The 24,094-nt window shown below is 37.3% G+C and overlaps 1 protein-coding gene across 2 annotated transcripts in view; it reads right to left on the bottom strand.

Annotated features, from left to right (window-relative positions):
• TAOK3 (TAO kinase 3) overlaps window positions 1-24,094 on the bottom strand; it is a 191,260-nt gene that overhangs the window by 34,202 nt on the left and 132,964 nt on the right. For both annotated transcript variants that reach the window (XM_060118610.1, XM_060118609.1), the window contains 4 exons: window positions 20,141-20,234; window positions 19,008-19,089; window positions 11,901-12,068; window positions 9,212-9,418 (listed from right to left, as the gene is read on the bottom strand). In XM_060118610.1, the coding sequence (XP_059974593.1) occupies window positions 9,212-9,418; window positions 11,901-12,068; window positions 19,008-19,089; window positions 20,141-20,234 (551 nt within the window). The remainder of the gene's footprint in view (window positions 1-9,211; window positions 9,419-11,900; window positions 12,069-19,007; window positions 19,090-20,140; window positions 20,235-24,094) is intronic.

The following is a 24,094-nucleotide window of genomic DNA, read 5'->3' as shown; positions in this document are numbered from 1 at the left end:
ACGCTGTAACCAAATAATTCCTTTAAAAATGTCATGTCCATGTCTAGCAAGGAGGATGCTGGTGGCTTTTAACATAAAAGCGAGCCTCCGCCTCATTCCCTTGAAAGATCTGCTTTCTCAATTTAATTTTATTTGAGATCTGTTCGGTAGGATCATCGTTCTGCCTAGAACCAGTGTAGGCTTGTGCTGGGCTGCCTCTCTATCTTGTGCTGGGAAGATTCGGCAGTCACTGAGGGATCCTGCTTTCCAGTCATGATCGTACACAGTTCTAGCACCTTCTCTCTACAGCTTCTGAAAGGATTTTTTTTTTTAGATTTAAAGAGACAGGCATACAATTTTAACAAAATGATACTTTCACAAATTCTTCCTCAACTCAGTGTCGGTATGGTCACCAGAGTGAGTAAAGCTGAAATTTAATGTCCTTGACTGATTTAATCAGGTCTGGGCTTCTTGACAGGCAAAGATGATTAATCTTATTGTAACGCCCAGTGAAAAATAACATTCCTTGGAAAGATAATAATGGATGTTTCTTAAATGCAACTGAAATGACTTTTAAAGGGGTAAATGCTTTCAAAGCGCAATGCTTTGCTCGATAAAAGATGGAGAGGCCAGTCAGTAAGTAGCACTAACCTTTCAGAAAAAAAGATACTATAATAATTAATAGCTCAGAAACATGTACAACCATGGGGGATTTTCAAATAGTACATGTTCAGCACGGGGAAGGAGAAATTAATTCTCTTACTGCCCTAGGGTTTGAGGAGAAACCATTGTGAGAAGTCAATTTTGCATTTTGTCCATGACTATTTGAAATTTTTTATAATGGCTCTTTTCTTCATCAGTAAACAAAATTAAAGAGTTTTAAAAAATACAAAATTTTATTATACAGTGTAAAATGCTGAAAAGTCAAAACACATAAACTCCTTGAGGAAAATTAAATTTTACATCCAGGTTTCTATGTAAAAGAGAAGACCCATGATTAAATTCATCATTGGGTTGATTTTCTTTTCCCTTTTATAAAATCAGAATACTTCAGAATGTTGGGAAGGTATTTACCATTGCGTCTATATTTAGAGATTTTTTTTTTTAATTTACTGTATTGTGGTCTATTTTGTTTTCAAATAATGAAGGGACCTTTAATGCCATTGAAGGCATATATATCAAATTCAAGGGATATTCTACTGCTGTGCTGTCCAATAAGATACCCTTTAGCCACATGGATATTTTAATTAAATAAAATGTAAAATTCAGTTTCTAAGTCACACCAGCTGTGTTTCAAGCTAGCCACTAACTATGGCTACCACAGTGAACAGTGCAGATACAGATAATTTCTATCACTGCATAAAGTTCTATTAGATAGTGCTATAGATTAAAAATGCATCTCAACCCATATTTTTGCAATTTATAAAAAAATGCTTGATAGGTCAATTTAGAATTTTCTACGTTATTTCCTGGGAAATCTAAATTTTTATTTCAGCAGGCAAAGAGAGATTAGGTGTGGGATTTATACATCTAGGTTTAAGGTTCTAGAGAGGAAGGCACTGGGATCTACTACCATTCATATTGCTGGATATTTATTAATAAATTACATTAACTCCAAAATTGCTCTTACTTAATATTATAATCCCAGAAAAGCAAGATGCTTCTAAATGCTAGCAATCAGAAGAGATAGGCTAGGTAGAGGCCTGTGGTTTGACAGGTCAGAGTTTTGGTGAGTATTACTTAGCTAACATTAAGTGTACTTACTGAGAGGGAGCCCTTCAATGCTGTGGCAGCAGCTAAATTTCAAATTTTGATAACTTGATTTACAAAGCTAACCTGTGGAATCCACACTATTCACATAACAGAATAAAACAAAACACATTCATATGCAAATATGTGTAACTTTAATATTAGTTGTTTTCTCTCAGATAAAAATTAACACTTGTAGGTTAGGATCCTCCTTATCAAATTAAAAGTCACATCATATTTGCTAAGTTTTTAAACTCAAGGGTATTGGAATACACTGGAAAAATTAAAACTTGAGACCATAGTGATTTTAGTCGACATGTAGCTAATTAAATAACCCACTAAGGTATATTTAAAAAATAATGCTATTTTAGAAGTTAGTCTGAGAGAAGAGGTCAAAAATTTTAATCTACTTTAAATATAGTAAATAATGCTAACGCTAAAAGTATAATCCCTTGCATCTCCTTAAAATTTAAAAAAAATTTATAAAAGAATACTTAGTTTTTGTACTAGCTTCATAACAGAGATCACCAACACTAAGTCTCCAAATATTATACAAGAGACCACAGGATGAGGCAATATTTTAGTCTAACAGTGGATATCCAAGTACATAGGGAAATAAATTTTAAAATATTCAACACCATTGCTGAAAACAAGTTCAAAACTCTGCAGACAACTTAAATAGTGAAGCAATTTTAAAATGAGGGCAATGTGACTTGAGAAGCAAGTAAGAACAAATTAAACTATCAGCTTTACTGGGTATGTGGTCTGTTGGTTTCACCACCCCTTCGAGTAGCAGCCCCTTTGAAAATGACTATACTTGCCTCCCAGAGTTTCCGACCTGAACACATTTTAAGATCAATACTGGAAAGGGTGAATTTGCTATTTTACGCAGTTAAGCACCGCTGCATATGATTTACAAATGTTGATGAGAGGACCAACATCTTCTTTGATGTTGAAGAATGATTTCACAAGTTTAAGAACAAATATCATGTTCTACCTTAACAAGACAAAATATATGACTTGTTTATAATTTATCCTTAAAACATTCTCATCCAGGAACGAACAAAATAGCTCTTTGAAATACCAATATGAATTGGGGACCAGTTTTAAGTAAGTCTGTGTTAACCTGGTAAATTTATAATGTCCTTTCTTTATAAAAAGTAAAATGTCTTCAGATTAAAAACTTTACTATTATTCCCTGGACAAAGGGCTTTACTTTTATTTAGAAGTTTTTCCCTAAATGTCTGACTATTTATGCTTCCGAAATGAGGATTCATGGTGTGGTCACTTGTTCAGAGTTTCTAGGTTAACTTGAAATTAACCTTGGAAATCACTCTACTGGATTCTGTTATGCTTTGCATATACCTTTATCACACTCCTCATCATACTTATACTCGCCTGTGCATGAGACTGTGAGCTTTTTGAAGGCAGAGTAAATGTGGTTTGAAAAATCTGTTTTCCCGGCACCTAGCATAGTGCTTGATACTTTGTGGGCATTCAAAAAATGTTTGCTGAATAAATAAGCTCAAGAATATAGGTCTGAGGAGATTCTGAAAAAAATGACACTTTCTTTGTTATTATTTAACTGAATTCAAATTTGTATTTCATAAAAACCTGCCACTCTGTACTCTAAGGAAGTCGCAAAACAGTGACACACACACAAGCACACCTTTACATGGCAGGGCGGGACCGGGGTGGGGGGAAGCGGACCTAAAAATGGCTTTTTTTCTGGTGACGAGACATCTTTTTATAGATTCCCATACTTTTCACGCTGTGGAGAAGGGATCAGCAAACCCACCATCTCTTTCATTTTGTTCAAAATGATTAAATGATTGCCTAAGCAGGTACAGCTATCAAAAGCTGGGGCCAGAGGAAGGCGAGAAGATGGAAAAGGATATCTTCACCTGGAAGGACAGCTACTGGGGAGAGAAAATGGCTAGCAGAAAGCAGAGGATAAAGATGTTACTATAGAGAGGTGTTTTGTATGACTGCTCCGTTTAAGAAACATTGCCTTCATATGTTAATTTACTTTTACTCTGCCAAACGTGAGTTGAAGAGTCAAAGAACCTGCCTCTCTCTTCAGCAAAAATAACAGGAAAGGCCACTGAAGCAAGTGAAAATTAAACTAGAACATCCTATCCCCTCAAGGACATTTCTCTTTTTTTCCTCCCACGAAAATGGTGAAAGCTGTTCTTTTTTTAAAGAAGGGGGAAGAAAAAAACCCACTAACATTGACTAATAGGAAAGGTCAAGTAAAGCTTTAGGAGTTAGAAGAGAATGATTTTTCAAAAATAATCTCTAAAAGAGGGCCATGGTGACTAGAGTTCATTAGGCATACTAGAAACAACAAATTGATTAATAAACAAAGAGTTTTAATATATTAAAGTCTCGTGATCTATATTAATAGAAGGCAGCAGCAAGCAACAGTAATTGATTTTAGACTTAAACAAAATAAAAGATACCTTTTAACTGACAAATTTAAAAAAATAGACTTTGTTGCTTAGGGTGATATTAAAATCTGTTTGCTACTGCTGTACACCCAATGGTTTTAAGGTGTAGGGTGGAGGCTCAGAGGCAGCCTAGGCTACAACAAAAAAAACTAATCTGGATTAAGAGTTTGCCCTGGACTCATTTGTGAGTCATCAAGGACTGAGGTGTAGGGTTGTGTCCTATAAAAGTTCATCTTCATTTTCGTTCACAAAACATTTATTGAGTGCTTACTGTGTGACAGACACCCATCTAGGTGGTACGTGAAGAGAGATGTCCTCGAGAAGCTAACAGTCTAGAGATGAGGTGATATTCTTGTTATTGGAAAAAGCAGTGCGGCAACACCAGTAAGAGGAAAAGAAATAAGTGCCTAAAGTTTATGTTGTCAGAATATACCTTTAGACTTATCAAATCATTCTTGCTCAAAGGGAAGGTTAGATTAGGATCCCTTCAGGGCCTGGGAAAGACCAGAGTAGAGGCAAAGATTGTAGAGAAGTAACCCGAAATCCTGATGTTAAAGGAAAATTTTCAGTGTCCCACTTCATATTTTTTGGACTTGATCTGTGATAGAACTGTCCTCTTAAAATCAGGGCATCTTTATTCTGGATGCAGAACAGTTAATTGCAAACCATGCCCTTACCAGTTACACATGGCCTTTAAAAGTAAGTTTACTTCCTATATAAAATGGTCATCTGGTCATATATATGATTCGACTAATTTAGGATATGTCTGCAGTCTTGATTGTAACAGTCAAGGGTGGGGGAAAAAATTCTCCACTCTTATTCTTATATTTTAATATTTATTAAGCATGTTCTTATTGTCTAGAGTACTATTATTGGAGAAAAACTATTTATTTTAGTCTTTCAAACCATAAAGGTATTTAATATTATTTAACCCTTTTAATCCATTATGTTCAGTGAACCAAAACAGGATGGTGTTTAGTATCTGGTATTTAGTTCATTCACTGTGTACTTTTTGTCTGTTCCTCATTCATTCCATAGTTATTTACTTATTCATTTCATAGCCTATGCTGTGCCAGGCACTGTTTTAGGTGTTGAGATATAGTGCAGGACAAGGTAACTATAGTTTTAGCCATGATGAAATTTATACTCTGCTCATGAAATAATAGATAAATTAGTACATAATATAATTTTAGATAGTGACAAGTATTAAAAAGAAAATAAAATAGGATAATGAGAAAATGGGTAGAACGTTGTTTATAAAATGATAATTTAGTGATGTACAGGCTTTTCTAAGATTCTAGAAATACAAAACTGGAAAATGTTTCATAAAACAGTACTGATTGCTTTTTTTCCTAATCTTTGTGGTCACAAATTACAATAGACCCAGAAATGCACCGCCCAGATCCCCCTTTAAAGGAAGGAGTTGTTGTCGGCAATCGTCTTTGGCTGTCAGTTCTCCTACGGGCTGCAGAGAGAGCAGCCTTCAGCCTTGTCCAAGTTTGCACCCTTCCCAGGTTCTGCATATGCAATGACTGATCTAGCCCTGGCCACTCTGGCCCAGTTTGGACAACTCTGAAGGGCCATTTTAGCTCCAAAGTTCCCTGGAGGGGTTGGTTGAGGCTGCCATTGGACTGCATCTCGGTTCAACTTTGCCCTCTGCCCAGTGCTGCTTCTTTCTCTTCCCTCCCACAGGTGTTGACCCCAAAGGGACTTCCTAATTAAAACAAAACAAGATCCTGCTGTGCCAAACCATCTCCGTTCTGCTTCCTGGAGAATCCCATAGGCAACACGTTACCCATACCTATACGTAATACAGTGTAGCTACCATCCCATCTACATGGAGAAGGGACTGATCCGGGCACTGGCTTTTAGGGGAAAAAAAAGCCTTTTCAAGTGAAATCTTAAGTGGAATCCAAATACATAATGTAGGAGGTAAAAGCACACCTTGTCCTGAGTGAGGCATGGATGAAGCTTGCTCCTGAGCACAGAATTTCAGAGCTGGAAGCAACCTTGGAAATCATACAGAACAACTCCTTATTTTACAGATGGAGAAAACTAGGCCCGGAGAGGTTTGTGACTTGTCTAAAGTAAAATAAAACTAACAGTGGCAGACAGAACTTTAAACTAGTTTCCTCATTCCTAGAGTCTACTATATAAAACTTTCTATTGAGAGTTTAAGATCCTACTTTATTTATGTTCCCAAGTGGAAAACTTTTAGGAATTCAAGTAAACCAACAAATAATGAAACTTCCGAATAATTGACTTCTATTGTGTTTAAAGATAATATAATTTTAAGCTCCGGTATAGGACTAAATGGGTTTCATGAAGAGATATGATTATTTAATATTGTTTTTATATACAATATATTCTATTCTTCTAGCCTGCTTATAATTTTTTCCTTTTTTCATTGTGGTAAAATACACATAAAGTTACCATCTGAATTATTTTCAAGTGTACAGTTCAGTGCTAATACACTTATAATGTTGTATAACTGTCACCATCATCCATTCCCATAACTCTTTTCTCCTTGTAAAACTGAAGCTCTGTACCCATTAAATAACAATTCCCCATTTATCCCCTCCCCCAATCCCTAGTAACCATCATTATACTTTCTGTCTATGATTCTGACTACCCTAAGAGCCATACAGTATTTGTCTCTTTGTGACTGGCACATTTATTTCACTTAGCATAATGTCTTCACAGTTCATCCACATTGTAGCATATGGCAGAATTTCCTTCCTTTTAAAGGTTGAATAATACTCCATTGTACATATATACCACATATTGTTTATTCATTCATCTGTCAATGGACATTTACATTGCTTCCACCTCTTTGCTGTTGTGAAACATGTTGCTATGAACATGAGTGTACGAAAATCTCTTTGAGACCCTGCTTTCAATGCTTTAGGATATATACTGAGAAATGGAATTGCTGGATCATATGGTAATTCTATTTTTAATTTTTTGAGGAACCACCATACCATTTTCCACAGTGGCTGTACCCTTTTACATTTCCACCAATAGTGTACCAGGGTTCCAATCTCTCCACATCCTCACCAATGCTTGTTATATGCTGGGTTTTTTTTAATAGTTGCCATCTTAATGTGTGTGAGGTGGTATCTCATTGTAGTTTTGATTAGAATTCCCTAATAATTAATGATGTTGAGCATCTTTTCATGTGTTTACTGGCCATTTTTATATCTTCTTTGGAGAAATGTTGATTCAAGTCCTTTGCTCATTTTTGATTCAGGTTGTTTTTTCACTGTTGTTGAGTTTTAGGAGTTCTCTATATATGCTGGATATTAATCCTTTATAAGATAGATGATTTGCAAATATTTTCTCCCATTCTGTGGGTTGCCCTTTTACTCAGTTGATATTTCAGACTATAAATTAACATCTGGCTTTCTTAACTGATTACACCAAGGAGAAAAAAGTATTGAAAGGCCCATATTATTACAAGAAAGCTCTATACTGGCATGTAAAAATTAAAATTAAAACCCCCAATGAGTTCAAGACCAGCGCCTTTTTTCTTGTTGATTATGCCAGTAGAGTCTCTCTTCTAATTTTGGGTGCTCATTTGAGAGGTCCTGGAGTAAAAAGATCCAACAGAATTCCTCTTCTTTTGCTCTCTATCCCCACGGAGCCCCAGAGGTAACGGAAAGGAAAAAGTCGATCTCTATCAGCATCCATGATAGCTCCTTCCAAAAAGAGACCCCAGCAAAACCTTCTTTTCAACCTTTCAAATACATGACCACTTGCCCAAGTTCAAAGAAGGACAGCTGACAATGCTGAACTCTTAGCAGATTTCCGCATCTGCATGCCATCACTCCTTTCCTCAAAATGCTTTTACGGTTTTCTAATAATCTGGGTCCTTGCTGTCTCTCTGGTCTCAATTCACTTTCTACGTAGTTCACCAAACTCTAATCTCTCAGATCCTTCCCTTCTTCCTTGAACATACAAAGTTCCTTTTGTCACAGGGCCTTTGTACATGCTGCTTCCTGACTCACCCCAATCTTTCACCCCAAGGTAGCTAACTTCTATTTGTTTCTGAAGTTTTAGCTTAAATGTCACTTTATTGGGGAGACTTGCCCCTACTCCCTGCTAGATTAAGTCCTCCTTTTACCCAGAATGTAATAAAGTTACTTGTGTGATTATTTGCTTACTCTCCCTCACAGATAATAAGCTCCATGAAGGCATCATGTCTGTTTTGTCTGTATCCACAGGGCCTACCATAGTTCCTAGCAGATAATAAAGGTCCCCACCAATGTTTGTTGAATAAATGAATAAGTTAATCAGTTCAGAAAATAAATGTAATTCCTCCACTATTCATGACTGGGCACCAAAATATTTTCTCATGCCTTTCATCCTTACCTGTTCAATTTCCTTTTTCTCTCAAGAAAAATGCACACTTAATAGACGTCTAAGTGAAAAAAAATTCTTAAACTTGCTCACCTACTGGAATTAGACCGTGATCACTGATACTTATTAAAATAAGTACACAGGGACTTCCCTTGTGGCGCAGTGGTTAAAACTCCACCTGCCAGTGCAGGGGACATGGGTTCGAGCCCTGGTTGGGGAAGATCCCACATGCCATGGAGCAACTAAGCCCATGTGCCACAAGTACTGAGCCTGCGCTCTAGAGCTGGTGAGCCACAACTACTGAGCCAGTGTGAGTAGAGCCCATGCTGTGCAACAAAGAGAAGCTACCACAATGAGAAGCCTGTGCACTGCAACAAATAGTAGCCCCACTCGCTGCAACTAGAGAAACCCTATGCACAGCAACGAAGACCCAACGCAGCCAATAAATAAATAAATAAATAAATAAATAAATAAATAAATAAAAGAAATTGGCACAGATACAGCTTGCCTAGTCCTACATTATCTTTTTACCATTAAAGAACTATCATATGCTAGGTTGAGTTCCACATTTCAGTTGTAAAAGGGGAACTAAAATATCTGGATGCTAAGTGACCTGAGCTGGCTTCATTATGATTGGCAAAGCCTAGTGCTGTGAAGGGGACCATGAAACTTACCTTCCTGTGCACAACAGAGGAACTGGAATTTACTGGGCTTTCATCATCATGCATCATCACAAGTTCCGAGCTGCTATCATCCATGACCTCCTGCATGCTGTTCACACTGCTGCTCTGGCTGCCTGTGCTCACAGACATGCTTGGGATGGAATGGTTGCTGCCCAGGCTGTCCAATTCCCTGCTCAGGCTGGTTCCATGTTCGCTGTCCTATAAAAATGGGGCACTCGGGTTAAAAAAAAAACGACTGGAGATAAAGTACCAATCCATTGACTAAGCTATTAAGTACACTCAATTTTGCAGTGCCAAGTTGCTTTTCTACTTTTAATGTAGTGGCTCCACTACTCCCCTACCATTTTCTGACACCTTCAATTCACTTCTATGCCTTCTGCAGGGGCTATTCTGGACATGGGTCATAAGGCTCCAAATGCTGCTATGCCAGGGCTTTCCTCTGTCATATGCGACTATAATATTACTGTATTGCTATTCGGTAATCAGAACGAGGCCAGGTTTCTGAGAGACCTTCAGGAACATCAGGGTGCTAGGGAAAGACCGCAGGCTACTGAACCGGGGACCTCTAGGATATCTACAAACATGGCAGTCATCACTTGAAACTCAAAGCGAGTGAAGAGAGCTTTCAGAGATTTGACAAACAATATGGTCCTTTGCAAGTCATTACTGAGTAACTTCATATCTAAGCAGGGATATTAATTCTACTGTCCTGGACAGGTAATTAAATTCTGCCTCCCTCAGGCAATTCTATCATGCTTACCTCTGTAATCTTATTAAATATATCTGTCAAGTAATACTGGTATTCATCACTACTCGTCCAAAGACTACTATTTGAGAAGTGATAAAATAATCAGAACATATAATTTATCCATCACAGTGGGATATCTTTCGATACAAGATTAAATAATATAATTAAAGAAACTTAGCTCCAAAAAACCCCTATTTTCAAAGAACCATGCTGTACATACATAACTTTAATGAATTGTTATTTAGCTATGGTAATATAAGGAATCATTGACAAAGGTAATTTGGGTAATTTAAAATGATAGATAATACATTATATTTTTAATAGATTTATTTTCCCAATTAAAAGGGCTCATTTGTATATATGCAATCAAGAGACTTTATATTCCAATTCAGCTTTCTTAACTTCATTTTTATAATTATTGATAAAATAATTTTATTTTCTTTTATATTAAAAAGCTAAACTAAAATTCATTCTTCATTCTTTTCCTATTTTTTAATCTATTTTTAGAGGAAGAGGAGTCCTTTCTTTTGTTCAAGGCTAATCCCTGCACTAATGCTCTTACTGTTATGCACTTCCTGAGATCCTACTTCTTTAACTGAATCTCTTTCCTCTATCTCCAATGCCTCTGTCCTGGCTCCTTTCCTTCTGCATATAAATATGAAGAGGGCTGCCCTATATGTATGTACCTTTCTACCTACTGCCCTTTGTCACTTTTCCTTCTTGGCCAAATTTACGAATCTTAAAATAACCAACTTTCGCTATCTCTGCCTTCTCACTTCCCATTTATTCTACAACCCACAGTAATCTACTATTTATCCTAACTATTCCTGTAAAACTGCTTTTACTAAGGTCATCAAGAAGGCCCTACTTGTAAAACCCAGTTAGCACTGTTTTTGGTCCTTATTTAACTTGACTGCTCTGTGGCATCTGATGGTATTGGCTGCTCCCTCCTTGAAGCTGTGTACGCTCATAACATCTGTGATGCCTTTATCAACCAGGTCTCCCTCTTCTTATGTGGCATGGACCCTCGTCTCATTCTACATTCAGCTCCTTGATTCATCATCGTTTTAATGTCCTTGACCCTCATCCAACTATCCTTTACCCAGACCTCTTTCTTATGTTCTGGATCTGTATTTCCCAACCAAATGCTAGACATCTCCGTTCAGGTGTCCCAGTTGTCACTACCCTTCCCTTTGACCAATCCTTCTTAAGTTATTTGAATGAGAAACCAGAAAGTCATCTTACTTTGAAACCTCCATCTGTACACTGTGTCAGTAGCATATGATGCCAGAAACTTAAGACTCAGTAGGCATCAAACTGAAAGCATGCTTAACTTCCTCTTTCTCCTCGGTTCTTTTTCTCCGTTCTTGGTATTGACATACTCTAGTCACCTAGGCTCAAATGCTCAGTCACCGTAAATTCCTCCTCAACTGTCACTGTCAATGAGAAGCACTGTATTATCAAATCTACCTCTACAGTGTTTCTTAAGTGTTCCTTTCCCCCTGATTCCCATAGACACTACCCTTACTGCCTCTTGCATGGATTATTATCCAGAATGTTACCTATTCAAATCCATCTTACACTCTGATGCCAGGATAATCTTCCTAAAGCATCGCACTTCCCTGAGTCTAAAATGCCCTAGGCCTGCCTGTCAGAAACGGCCCACCTCTTCACTAATCCCCACCAGCTGATGACTTTTTCTCTCCCCACTATGGACCCCTGCCGTGTGCTCTCCCTCTACAGCATTTTTCATATTTTGCCTTATATAAGAGTTATTTTATGAATGTCTCTTCTGCAACTCTGCATGTCTCTTAAGGCACAGAACATCAATTACATTGTTATTCCCCAAAGTGTTTTTCATAGCGCGCCGGTCCAGAACATTTTCACACAGTAGGCATTCTATAAGTGCCTGCTAAAATAAACTCAACCTACTTCTTCATCTTCCTGCGACTCATTCAAGGGTCCATTTCGTGTCTCCTGGAAAAGGATTTTTTTCATTTTCCGGTACTGTAGGTTATCTAGCTCACGAACAGCATCTTTTGTCCTCTGTATGAGGTCAATTAGGACACGTAGTGGCCGGTCTCGTCGAACAAAGTCATGCTAATTGAGGGAGGAGAAAAAACAGAAACTGATAATGAGGAGACATATTTTTAGGTGCTAGATTTAGATATAAAAGTAAATAGACATAAAACAGCTCTGTGGATTTTGAAGAAATAACAAGATACGATTTTCATTTCATGTAGCCTGTCATCTTTATAAATCTCATAGAGCGATAACTATGCTTTTCTCTTCTTCCTCAAGCCCCATTTTGTGGACTTGCCCTAGAATTTACTCAAGAATTCTTGATGTTTACTTTACCATACAAGTAGTAACAATGACTAGAACTTTAAATAGTAGCTGAGAGCTTGTGACTTTCAAATCCGAAACTACATAATAAGCAAAAGAATGCAGAGTATAGAATATTCTTGTTATAATCTGCTTCAATCCTCTTCCCCACCCTATGCTACCCTTTTAAAAACAGACTTGTGTATATTTTGTTTTCTATTTCTGTGGTCATATATAGTGTATGCTTGAAAATATGGCAGCTATTCCATATATCCAGAAGTCAGAATTCTGGCAACTTTATCTTCTCTTTACAGAGCTGTATAACCAGAAATAAGGGAAAAGGGTCTCTGAGAAGTAAAAATATCCGCCCCAAAGTCCTTAAGTTTTTCTTGGTATAAACGGGCTTCACTTTCAATATTATCAACGATCTCTAACATATATTCTGGTTTCCTGGTTTCTCAGTCTACAGCAGTTTAGAAAGAGGGAACAAAAGTGGGAGAATAAAGGACTGAGAACTGTTAGAGAGTTACTTGTTGCGGAAGAGCAGTCCTTTGAAAGTTCTCTGACTGCCTGACAGTAGAGAGAGGGAAATTCCATGATTAACACACCAACCAACCAACCAAATAAGAATGAACCAAGGTTTGTGGGCTAGTTTGCAAAGGGGCAAATGCTCTTCATACAGTCCTTTTATACTACAAGACTTCATGAAATGCTATTGTTTCTGAGCCATCAAGAAGTGAAATTATATTCATTACGCTTTCTTCAAGAAGGCAGAGAAGCACATCATATATTTTGACAAGATTACCACAGAAAATGATCAAAAGTAGGAGGGAATTTTGTTTTTTAAAGGAAAAGTTTCAGTTATGTGGAAAATTGACTTATGTGAAATTATAATTTGAAGATATTGGGAAAATGAGATGTAATGTGGTAGCCTGAGATGATGGAATAGATTTAATTTCTTTATAAGTTAAACAGATATAAAAGAGGAGCAGGACCACTGTGAGAAAAAAATCTGTATGTCTTGTGGTTCTTCACCCTGACTTTGCTGTCTGGGGAATTGTGGCTTTTGCTCCCGTTTTTATAAAATATCTCTTCCTATGCAAAGAGTCCTTTCTGAAAATGAAACACCATTCCCAGAAGGAAGTGTAGCCTGCATATTTCAAGAGGAGAACGAAAGGGAGAAAGTAAATTATTTTGCTACTCTAGTGCTTGCAATTAGATAAGAGCAAATCAGTTTTTAGTAAACTTCAAGCTATAACCTAGGATACTGAATTTTAGAGCAGGAGTAGCTCTTAGAAATCCTTTTATTTCCAAGGTGAGGAAATTTAGACCCAGAGAGGTTAAGTGATTTACACAGCTAAACAGTGGAAGAGCTAGAGCTGCAACCCAGGTTTGTTTATCTGGGGGTTTGTTTTCTGGTGTTCTACCACTTATTTGACCATATCATTTGTTGTGACGACACTGTGGCCCATTTATCCTCCATTCCAACCTCTTTTCCTCACCTTCCTTTCTTGTAAGCAGTAGAAAGTAAAAGAGTTGGACTCCACCCTTCTGTGCAGTTAATAGCATGACCAATAGTTCTGGCCAATGAGATATAGGCAGAAGCCCCAGAGGAAGGCTTTGTTTTCCAGAATAAAAAGCAAGACACAAGAAAAGAAGGCGTTTGTTCTGCTCTTTGCCCTGCCCTTCTCTCGCCAGGAATAAAACTGAGTCCTGGGCTTCCCTGGTGGCGCAGTGGTTGAGAGTCCGCCTGCCGATGCAGGGGACACGGGTTCGTGCCCCGGTCCGGGAAGATCCCACATGCCGCGGAGCGGCTGGGCCTGTGAGCCATGGCCGCTGAGCCTGCGCGTCCAGAGCCTGTGCTCTGCAACGGGAGAGGCCACAACAGTGAGAGGCCTGCGTACAGCAAAAAAAAAAAAAAAAAAAAACTGAGTCCTGGAGATGGGGAGTCATTTTGTGACCAAGAAGACAAAAGCCACATACTAAGGATGGTAAAGTAGGGAGATAGGAGGAGCTGTTGAGCTGCTTACATCACTGGACTGCTTTCCCAATGTCCTGGACTTCTTGTTGCGTGAGGTAATTAAACCCTTACTTGTTTAAGTATTTTAAAACTGATATGCTCAACGTCTTAAACACATCTCACTGCCTCCATCGTAAAGTCTGACCCTTTACAGGGGTTTCCTGCTTGAATTTCCAGGTTCCAATCTAGTCACTCCTTCTCCTCCTTCCCACGCATACATCTAAATCATTCTTGCCTCCTGCCGTGCATTTCACACCTGCATGTCTTCGCTCTCGTTCTCTCTGCCTGCAATCCCATCTCCTCACTGTTCTCTAAACCCATACAGTTAAAAGGTTCTCAGATCATTTTCAAAGAATGCTTTCTTTGTTCTTGGAAATATGTTTACTTTGAACATTTAAGTAATAGGGAAATGCATAAAAGAAAGTCTATCACTCAAAATTCCACCATCCAAAAATAAATATTAAGTCATGAAATAACATTTTAGACACTCTCCCTCCCTCTCTCTCTCTTACTCTCTCAGAATGATGGATACCCAGAAATAATTTTACATGAGAAACTTATTACGCATGGTAATTTAAAGAATAATCTATTAAATTTAGGTGTATTTGAGTTTAATAGAATTAGAAGCATCTGAAGTAAAATAATTGCTTAACGTTAGTTATAATTTCTTCACCAAGAGTTACCAGTTCCTAAAGTGTCCTCTAAAGTTAAGGGAAGAAAAAGATTTTCAATTTAAGAATTTATTGACCATCTACCCTGAAAAGCAGGAAAATCAGTACATTTACATTCCTTTCTTACCCCTACTTTTTTCTAGTTACGTTACTATTTTTACATTTTCAATTTTTACACTGTCAATGTTTATAAGTTTTACATTCTGCTTTTTGACCACAGCAATGATTTTTACTGTAGTTCTCTATTTAAATTAATCCTATGTGAAGGTGACAGTTTAACATCACGAAGAAAATGTGACGAGAAGATGGATTATTTAAAAGTATTTGGGAACAGCAAGATAGCCAACTGGAGAAAAAAAAAAGTTGAATTCCTTATAACAAATTTCTGCATGACCTCTCCAAAAAAGCCCAGAATAAAGAATATCAAAAGAGAAATAAGAAGAAAATATTTGCAAGGTCTACTACAAATTAATAAGGGAAAAAACTCAACAGCCCAACAGACAAATGGGCAAAGATCGTAGAGGGTTCATAGAAAAGGAAACAGAAGTGGCTTGTCAACATATTAAAGATACTCAGTCTAATTCACAATGAGAAACACAAACTAAAATGACAGTGAGAAAAGTTTTTCACTGATCTGACTAGAAGCTGAAAAAGTTTTGGTACTCATATTTTGTTAATGGACCATAAATTGGGACATCCTCTTTGGTGGAAAATTGGCAATATTTATTTAAATTTAAAATTCACATTCCCTTTGATTAGCAATTCCACTTCTAATTCATTCCAGCACAGTTTGTCATAGCAAAAGACTGCAAACACCATAAATGAGTTGGTTATAAAAACTATAGTCCATTTGAGTATATAATGGAGCCATTAGAGAGGATGAGATAGTTCTTCATGTAGTAATATGGAACAATACTCAAAACACACTATAAAGTTAAAAAAAATCCAGCGTTTATAGTTTGCTAACACTGCTGCAAAAATAAAAAAGAATATTTACTTCCATATACGTAGAATATCTCTAGAAGGACATGTACAAAATTAGTGACACCACTTGCTAACTCTAGAGAAGGGCCTGGAAGGGGAATATTTACTTTTCATTCTCTCCCTTCCACTATTTTTTTTTTTTTTTTTTTTTTTTGCTGTACGCGGGCCTCTCACTGCTGTGGCCTCTCCCGTTGCGGAGCACAGGCTCCGGACACACAGGCCCCGCGGCCATGGCTCGCGGGCCCAGCCGCTCCGCGGCATGTGGGATCCTCCGGGATCGGGGCACGAACCCGTGTCCCCTGCATCGGCAGGCGGACTCTCAACCACTGCGCCACCAGGGAGGCCCAGTTCCACTATTTTTTTTATCTTCTAAAATGTGTATTGTCTATCCAAAATGAAGAATGTAGTCTCTTTACGATGCTAAATAAATAAATAGTAAATAAATAAGTAATAAATAAATAAATAAATATCCGAGAGCAAACTTAAATTTAATGTTCACCACCAGTCCTTTTACAAGTTTCCCCAGTTCCTAATTCACTCTTTCTTCCTTCTTCCCTCTGTCCCTTTCTCTTTCTCTCTTGCTCTTTGTTTCATCAATAGATTGGCTGGATTTTGCTACTGAGTAATTAAGAAGAAGCTTTTAAGAGAAGAAAAGGCTTGAAAATGTCAGCTGCCTTTATAAATTGAAGAGCACCTTAGCTGCGTCACAAATCCTTGGTTTACATTTTCTTTTCCTTAGAACTTTGTAAAGTTCTACTCTTTATCCCAGTCCTTGCTTTATTTTTCTGACATTATATCCAATCATGTTTGTTTTCTTACTCTTTCATTAGAATATAAGTTCCAGGAGGGAAGGAACTATCTTTTTCTTTGTATCACTGTATGATTTTCAGTGCTTAGAACAGTGCTTGGCACACAACAGACCATCAGTAAACATTGTTGACTAAATGGTAGGCTCACTTGATTTGGCCCACCAAATAAAGAGCACATCACATCAAATAACGATCCAAACATTTATTTCCAAAAAAGTTTTCTTCAGGCATGTCTTTAAATATCTTCTGTTCCATGTGTTTTGCTTTCTTCTTTAGGAATAATAGGTTGGAATATATATCTCCTCTGTCTTCCACATGTGTCAAGCTCTCTATAATCATCTTTTGAAAATTTTCTTTTGCATTTAATTTTATTTCCCTAAGACTATCTACCATTGGAAACACCCTAAAGGGGTCGGTTTATTATATTAGTTCGGTGCTTATGGTATGATTTTAATCTATATTTATTTATTTAAAAATATACTTATTTGGCAGTGCTGGGTCTTTGTTGTGGCATGCGGGATCTCATGTGGGATCTTCATTGCCATGTGTGGGATCTTTCAGTGTGGCATGCAGGCTCTTAGATGCGGCATGCAAGATCTAGTTCCCTGACCAGGGATCAAACCTGGACACCCTGCACTGGGAACGCAAAGTCTTAACCACTGGACCACCAGGGAAGTCCCTTAATCTATATTTAAAATTTTCTCTTTCGTTTCTTTCTTTACCTCTGCCCATTTGTTTTTTATATGCTTTTGTTGTCTGTTGCCCTAAAATATCATCTTTGAATGCTTGTAGTATCTCTTCTTTGAGGTTTTTTTTTTTCTCCTTAATTTATAGCCCAAATTTATAATCTTTTTCTCTTTAGGGCAGTGCTGTTTGTGTCCTGCTTTTTAAATCTTTGTCTACTTCAAAGTAATAAACATATTATCTGTGTTTCTGGTGTTCTGTTGTCTGTAGTCCACATCTAGAACATGTGATGGCTCTACACCAAAAGAGAATAAGGTAGAGTCCATTGCCTTGTTGCTTCTGTCACCATATTGTTGTGGCCTGTTACTCACAAGAAGAAAAAACTTACTTCTGGGTAGAAAAACTAGTAAGCTTCAGACCTACTTCTTCAGGAACACTCAAAGCCAGAAAATAACAGAATAAGAGTTCTGAGAAAAAGAAAATGTAAACCAAGAATCTGTGACTTAGCCAAGGTGCAATTATAAAGGCAGCTGACATTTTTAACCTTCACAAATTTAGGCAATACAATCCTGAGTTTTTCTTAAAACAAACAAAGAAACAAACAAAAAAGTGCTGAAAAACACACAGAAAAGATTAAAATAACCTGGACTATTCTGTGGCCAATAAAAGAAACTTATATTGTAAAAGACTCCCACATACTTCACTGATATTAATGGAACATATTGCCTATGTATATAAAGCCTATAATAAAATGTTACATGAAAAGAGATGCTCAAAAATGCTATGTTTTGTTTTGTTTTGTTTTTTTTGCTGTACACGGGCCTCACTGTTGTGGCCTCTCTCGTGGTGGAGCACAAGCTCCGGACACACAGGCTCAGTGGCCATGGCTTATGGGCCCAGCCGCTCCGTGGCATGTGGGATCTTCCCAGACCGGGGCACGAACCCGTGTCCCCTGCATCAGCAGGCGGACTCTCAACCACTGCGCCACCAGGGAAGCCCAAAAATGCTATGTTTAAATCAGATGAATGCAGTTAACGTGTGTGATGCAATGCTATGCAAATGTCTGTTTTATATGTTTATCACATATCTTCATTGCCTGATGATTTGACAACAACCTAACTGAAATCCCAGAGTTGGTATTTGAACCACCGAGTCTCTGTCCTGAAAACATTGCATTAAAGTTCATGCAGATATCAGTCACAGGAACATCACAATGATGACCAACGCAAGGAGAAATATTCTTTGTCACAAGGCAAAAAGAAGGGGGAGAAAAAAGAAAAGGGGAAAAGATGGGGGAAAAACTTTCTGCAGGGAACATATAGCACATATCTTGCTACTTCTATGCCTAGCTACTATCTCTGGATAAATGACAAGGCAGTATGTTCTAATTCAGTTTGTCATGATGAGCTGCCACGATTTACTATACTATGTGTATACTATAGTATACTATACTATTTAGTATACTATACGATTTACTATGATTTACTATATTCCACTACAACATGACTTTAAATCCCCCTCCTCAAATATAAACTTGAAAAATTACCCGTAATAGTTCCACTGATGTTGGCCTTTCCTGAGGCATTTTCTGCAAGCAGTAATCAACAAATGTCCTAAAGGAGTCTGTCCTGTGTGTGCAAATACATTGAAAGAAAATAAAATCAGGGTCTGTAGAACATACTGATCACTTTAAATAATTTTCATCCAAGGGAAATTTTTATATTTTAGGAGATTTTTATTAAAATACTTTGGAATGTCAGGAGAACCGAACCATTTTCAAGTTTAAGGTATCTAAAATTAATTCTTTTGGATAATGAATGTGGACAGTTTCAAGTTAGTCAACATATATACATACCTTATTATAAAAGCAAGGTCAAATTGTTATATCATAGAATGAAAAATACTATATTTATATACAACGGTTTTATATACATTTTTCTCTCCAAAGATAACAACTCTCATAAGTCTTAAGCCTATATTCTTCATGACCAGTTGGTAACTCTTCCATCACCCACAACCTATAACCAGGTAGTAAAACTTGAAGCATAAGGGACAGAGAACCTAGGAATATGCTTTCTGGATGAAAACAATTTCTCTCTTGAAAATTCCATTTTGTCTACTCTTCTTTGACACTGCACTTTTTCTATAACTCTGTGACCCCAATAGTTAGCAAAATGTCATAATTTTCAGCAAGGAACAATGTATCTTCTGAATAGATAATATTTGTTCTGTCTCAACACATTTAAATATACATGTAGTAAAGAAAAAAAAATGACAACTAGAAAAATAATGACATCAGAGAGGGTAATTTATCCTTGCTGGGAAGTGATAAGACTGAGGTGATCGATACAAAACCATCATGACTTAAGAGACTAGACTGGTTAGGAAGGTAGCAGGGCATGTACCTGGTAGAATTTCAATTCATACACACATTAAGAACACAGTAGAAGCCATAGTGAGGGTAGAAATATAGTGTGTGTGTGTGTGTGTGTGTGTGTGTGTGTGTGTGTGTGTGTGTGTAGAAAGTTCAGGCTTATAAAGCATCAGTGTCAGTTATCACAACATACAATGAAGGAATGAAATGCTTTCTAGGTCAGATATTTAAAGTGTAATTTAATGAAAGTGCCAAATACATATGGTGATTTCTCTTAGAAATTTAAAGCAACAGCTCAGTCTTACCATTCCTTAGATTGTAATGTGGGGGAGTCGTTCTGGGCAATGTGATATAAGGCACTCATTGCATTCATGTTGAAAAGAGGGGGCTTCCGTTCCGCTGAAAGAAAAGAAACACGATAAAGCAGTTCTTGAAAGGCATCAGGCAGATGGAGAAGTAAGGAACTATGAGCAAAGCTTTGCCACTAAATCAATAGCTCGTTATTATCGTCATGCCACATAATCCACTTATTTTAATCTTTAAGGTCGCTCAGGATAGCCATTCAGAAGAAGCTGCTGGTCATCTTAAAGTACACCGGAAAAGCTCCTAACAGAACCCACTTCAAGAGAGTAAAAAAAATTTTTTCTTATTTTTCACATGTATCTTCAAAAGGCTGGACTTTGTTTTCCCACAATAGGTATGAACATCTTCGTGTGTGTGTGTTCTAGTTAAAATAAAAAATATGTATTCATTGAAAAAAATTCAGAAAGCAGAGAAGTAGAATGAAAAAAAGGGCTAATTATGGAATGGAACATCTTAAACATCACAAACACAGTATGGGAGATAAAGTAATTCAATTCAATAAACACCATTTGAAGGCATACCCAGGCCAATGAACTGGTACAAGTCAGGGTAGAGGGTAAAAAGGAGGTAGGAAAAGGAGGATAAATGGGAGCAAGGTCTTGTCCACCCCCTTCTAAGGAGAAACTCAGTGAATCAGATACTTCTTAGAAGATTTGCTCCATCCCAGCCCACCATGATCTCATGTTTGGAATTTCTATTGCTGTCTTTTAGTAGACTGCTCACTTGGCATGTGCTCTCCTATTGCATTTATATAACCATACAAATCTTTTCTCTCAAAAGAAATCATAAGCTCTAAGAGCAAGATCTTATAACCCTAATACTCTTATTCTTTTATTTATTCTCTGGCATATGTAATAAGATATTATTCAAATATTAGGTGCTCCATTTGTTGACCAAAGGAAAGAAACAAGGTTCTAGTTCTGAGTACAGTTAATTTTATGCTGTTTATTAGTTATTATGTCACAGAAGATAAATCACTGTCTCATTCTACCGTGTTTATCCTAATGGATTCTTTATATAGTACCACTTTAAAATTCATAATCTGATCTCAGGTTTCATCAGAGCACCTTGGTATTTAAGTAAAGATTCTCCTCTTAACCACTTTTAAAAAGGTGAATTCAGCGTATTCTATGCAATTCTAAGAAACATAACAAGAACTAAGGGCAGGGAACAAAAAGTAACAGGGAAGACATTTTTACTCATAGAAGGAAGAACTTGTGAAAAGCCAGAGTGCTAAAGCAAAGCAAACCCCCAAAACCCCCCAAAACCCACAATGAATAATGTTGATAGCAGTGAACTTTAAGTTATTAGCAGAGTTCCAGCAGAAGGCAACTATACTTATTTATCAGTGATACTCTGGAGGGGCCCCTTATAGTCTTGACTAAATGATCTCTGATACTTTTGAAATGTGACAGTCTCTGATTCCACAAATATTGTTTATTAACTTCTCAACAAGATGCTTTACACTCACCAAATGGATACCACTATTACAGGGACATGAACTGTTAACAAGTGGAAATTTGAAAGCTGCAGTGTGGACAAAGGAATTTTATACCTGTTTCAAATGTGGAAGATGAAAAAAAAAAAAGGCTCAGGTTTATTTCTCAGGAGGTAGATTCTAGAAAGTTTCTAGAGCATGGCCTTCTGACAACTTCAAATATTGGAACCATGTGGAAGCAGGAACTCATCATGTTACCATCAATGGATTCCCATGATTTTTAGGACAAAGTCTAGATCTTTAAACATAGTCTCCTGGTCTTTCCTAGCATGACCCTGGCTACCTCCAGCACTTCATTCTGAGAATCAATTTTTCCCCCCTCTTCTCATGCATCTGTTGCTTCACTGAAAGAACCAAGCTCAGAGCCTTTCACACATGTTGCTTTCTCTGTCTGGACTCCCCTCTCACTTTTGTTGCCTAAACTTTACCTGGTTAACTCTTCCCAATCCTTCAGGTTTCACCTTAAATATAGTTGCATTTCTGCATTAATTTAATAAATATTTATTCAAGGCTTATTATATGCGTACAATCATTTCCTCAGGGAAGGCTTCTCTGACCTCTCAAGACTAGGTGTCCCATTAGATTCTGTCATTGCAAATTATATTTTAACTTTCTACCACCTATCACAACCACAACTAATTATTTATGTAATTCTTTACTTAATGTATGTTCTGTTTGCTAAACTTCATGAGGAACAATGTCTATTACGCTCATCTTTGCATTCCCACTGCTGAGCACAGCACCTGGTATATATTTTGGGTGGCCCCAAAATACCTATTAGATAAGTAAATGAAGGTAAGGCAAATTAAGGCAAAGAAGAAAATCTGTCAACAAACACAGAATCTTTGTGCAGCAAGAAGTCACAAAAAATGACTGAGGAGTGACTAAGTCTTGGGGCTTACATCAAGGTACTATGTGATGGCTTCATTCACTATTAGGAGGATAGGCAAAAGGTATACAATTCGAGCTGCTTAGAAGAACACGAAATTGCACAGGAGAAACAGAAGGGAAGGGGAGCTAAAGAAAGAAGAAAATAGAAATTTAGAAAGGGGAGGATGAAGGAACAACAACGAAATCCAATTCAACAGTAATAAGAAAGGCAGTAAGGCATTTGGAGCAGGAATGTGAGGTCTGTGAGTGGCAGATACTCTGTTGTGAACAAGACAGGAAGACAGCCAGCCACACTATGGGTGGAATAGCTCTAGTAGAGAATCCCATGAAAAAAGGCATTCCAAACATAGTACACAGCTCTACGGTCTGAGAAGCATTCGCTAAATATCAGTTTCAGGCGGCCTCACCTGTGTTCAAGTCCTTTGCTAGATGTACTACATAAATCTTCTGAGCCATAGTGACAGGGTTCATTGCTAAGTCAGCATGCTATGGAGCAAGGGTTGGGAAACTATGGCCTGTGAGCCAAATTCACCTAGAAGCCTGTTTTTGTAAAGTTTTATTGGAACACAGCCATGTCCATTCATTAATGTGTTGTCTATGGCTGCTTTCATGCTACAACAGCAGGGTTGAGTAGTCATGACAGAGATTATATGACTTAAAAGGACTAAAGCACTTATTATCTGGTCCTTAGCTGAAAGCTTGTCAGCCTTTACTGTAGAATATAATACTCTGCACAGAAGCTTCTAGATAAGCAACAGAACAGGAACCGGAAGTGCTTTGAAGCTACCTTGTGATATGTAAGCCATTTTACCTCCAAAGAAAGGAAAAAGGTGAAAGCATAAAAAAGCTGAATTAACTAAATTAAAAGAAAAAAACCAGTGATTTACTTAATTTAAAGATAATGATCAAGTTTTTCTGAATGCTTCATGTATGTTTTATGAGATCAAGGTTCAGAGAAGCCTTTGGACACTGCTCTGCTTGGTGAAGCTCATGCTAAATTAGAGCACCTAGACTGAGCTTTATTTTAATAAAGAAGATCAGAGAGTACCCCATCTTTGGAGAAACACTTCATGAAAAGGCAGATTTCTTATGAACAAATATGGTTGACAACCGTAATAATTAATGATAATAATAATTGCTACCACTTATTGAGTTCCTATTACATGTCAGGCATCCACTTTAGGTATGTTACATGTGGTATGTTATTCATAATTCTCACAACAGCTTGGCAAGATAAGCATTATTACTTCAATTTCCCAACAGAAGGAGCTGGGGTAAGCTAGTCTAAATAATGAAACCAAGCCACACAGTAAGTGGCTAAATTGGGATTTCAACCCAGTCCTGTAAGACTCCAAGACTTGTCTTTTCACTAGACCTCAGTGCCTCTTCAATTATTCTGTGCATTTTATAATAGATAGTACTGGTATTTCAATATGAAAAAAAAAAGGAAGAAGCAGCTTTATAAGACTAAATATACCCCTGTCCCCTCAACAGCCATCACAACATT

This window comes from Mesoplodon densirostris, chromosome 15 (assembly GCF_025265405.1).
Source record: "Mesoplodon densirostris isolate mMesDen1 chromosome 15, mMesDen1 primary haplotype, whole genome shotgun sequence".
Lineage (NCBI taxonomy): Eukaryota > Metazoa > Chordata > Mammalia > Artiodactyla > Ziphiidae > Mesoplodon > Mesoplodon densirostris.
The sequence above is the reverse complement of the archived record's forward strand: the minus strand, read 5'-3'. Positions and strand labels throughout refer to the sequence as shown.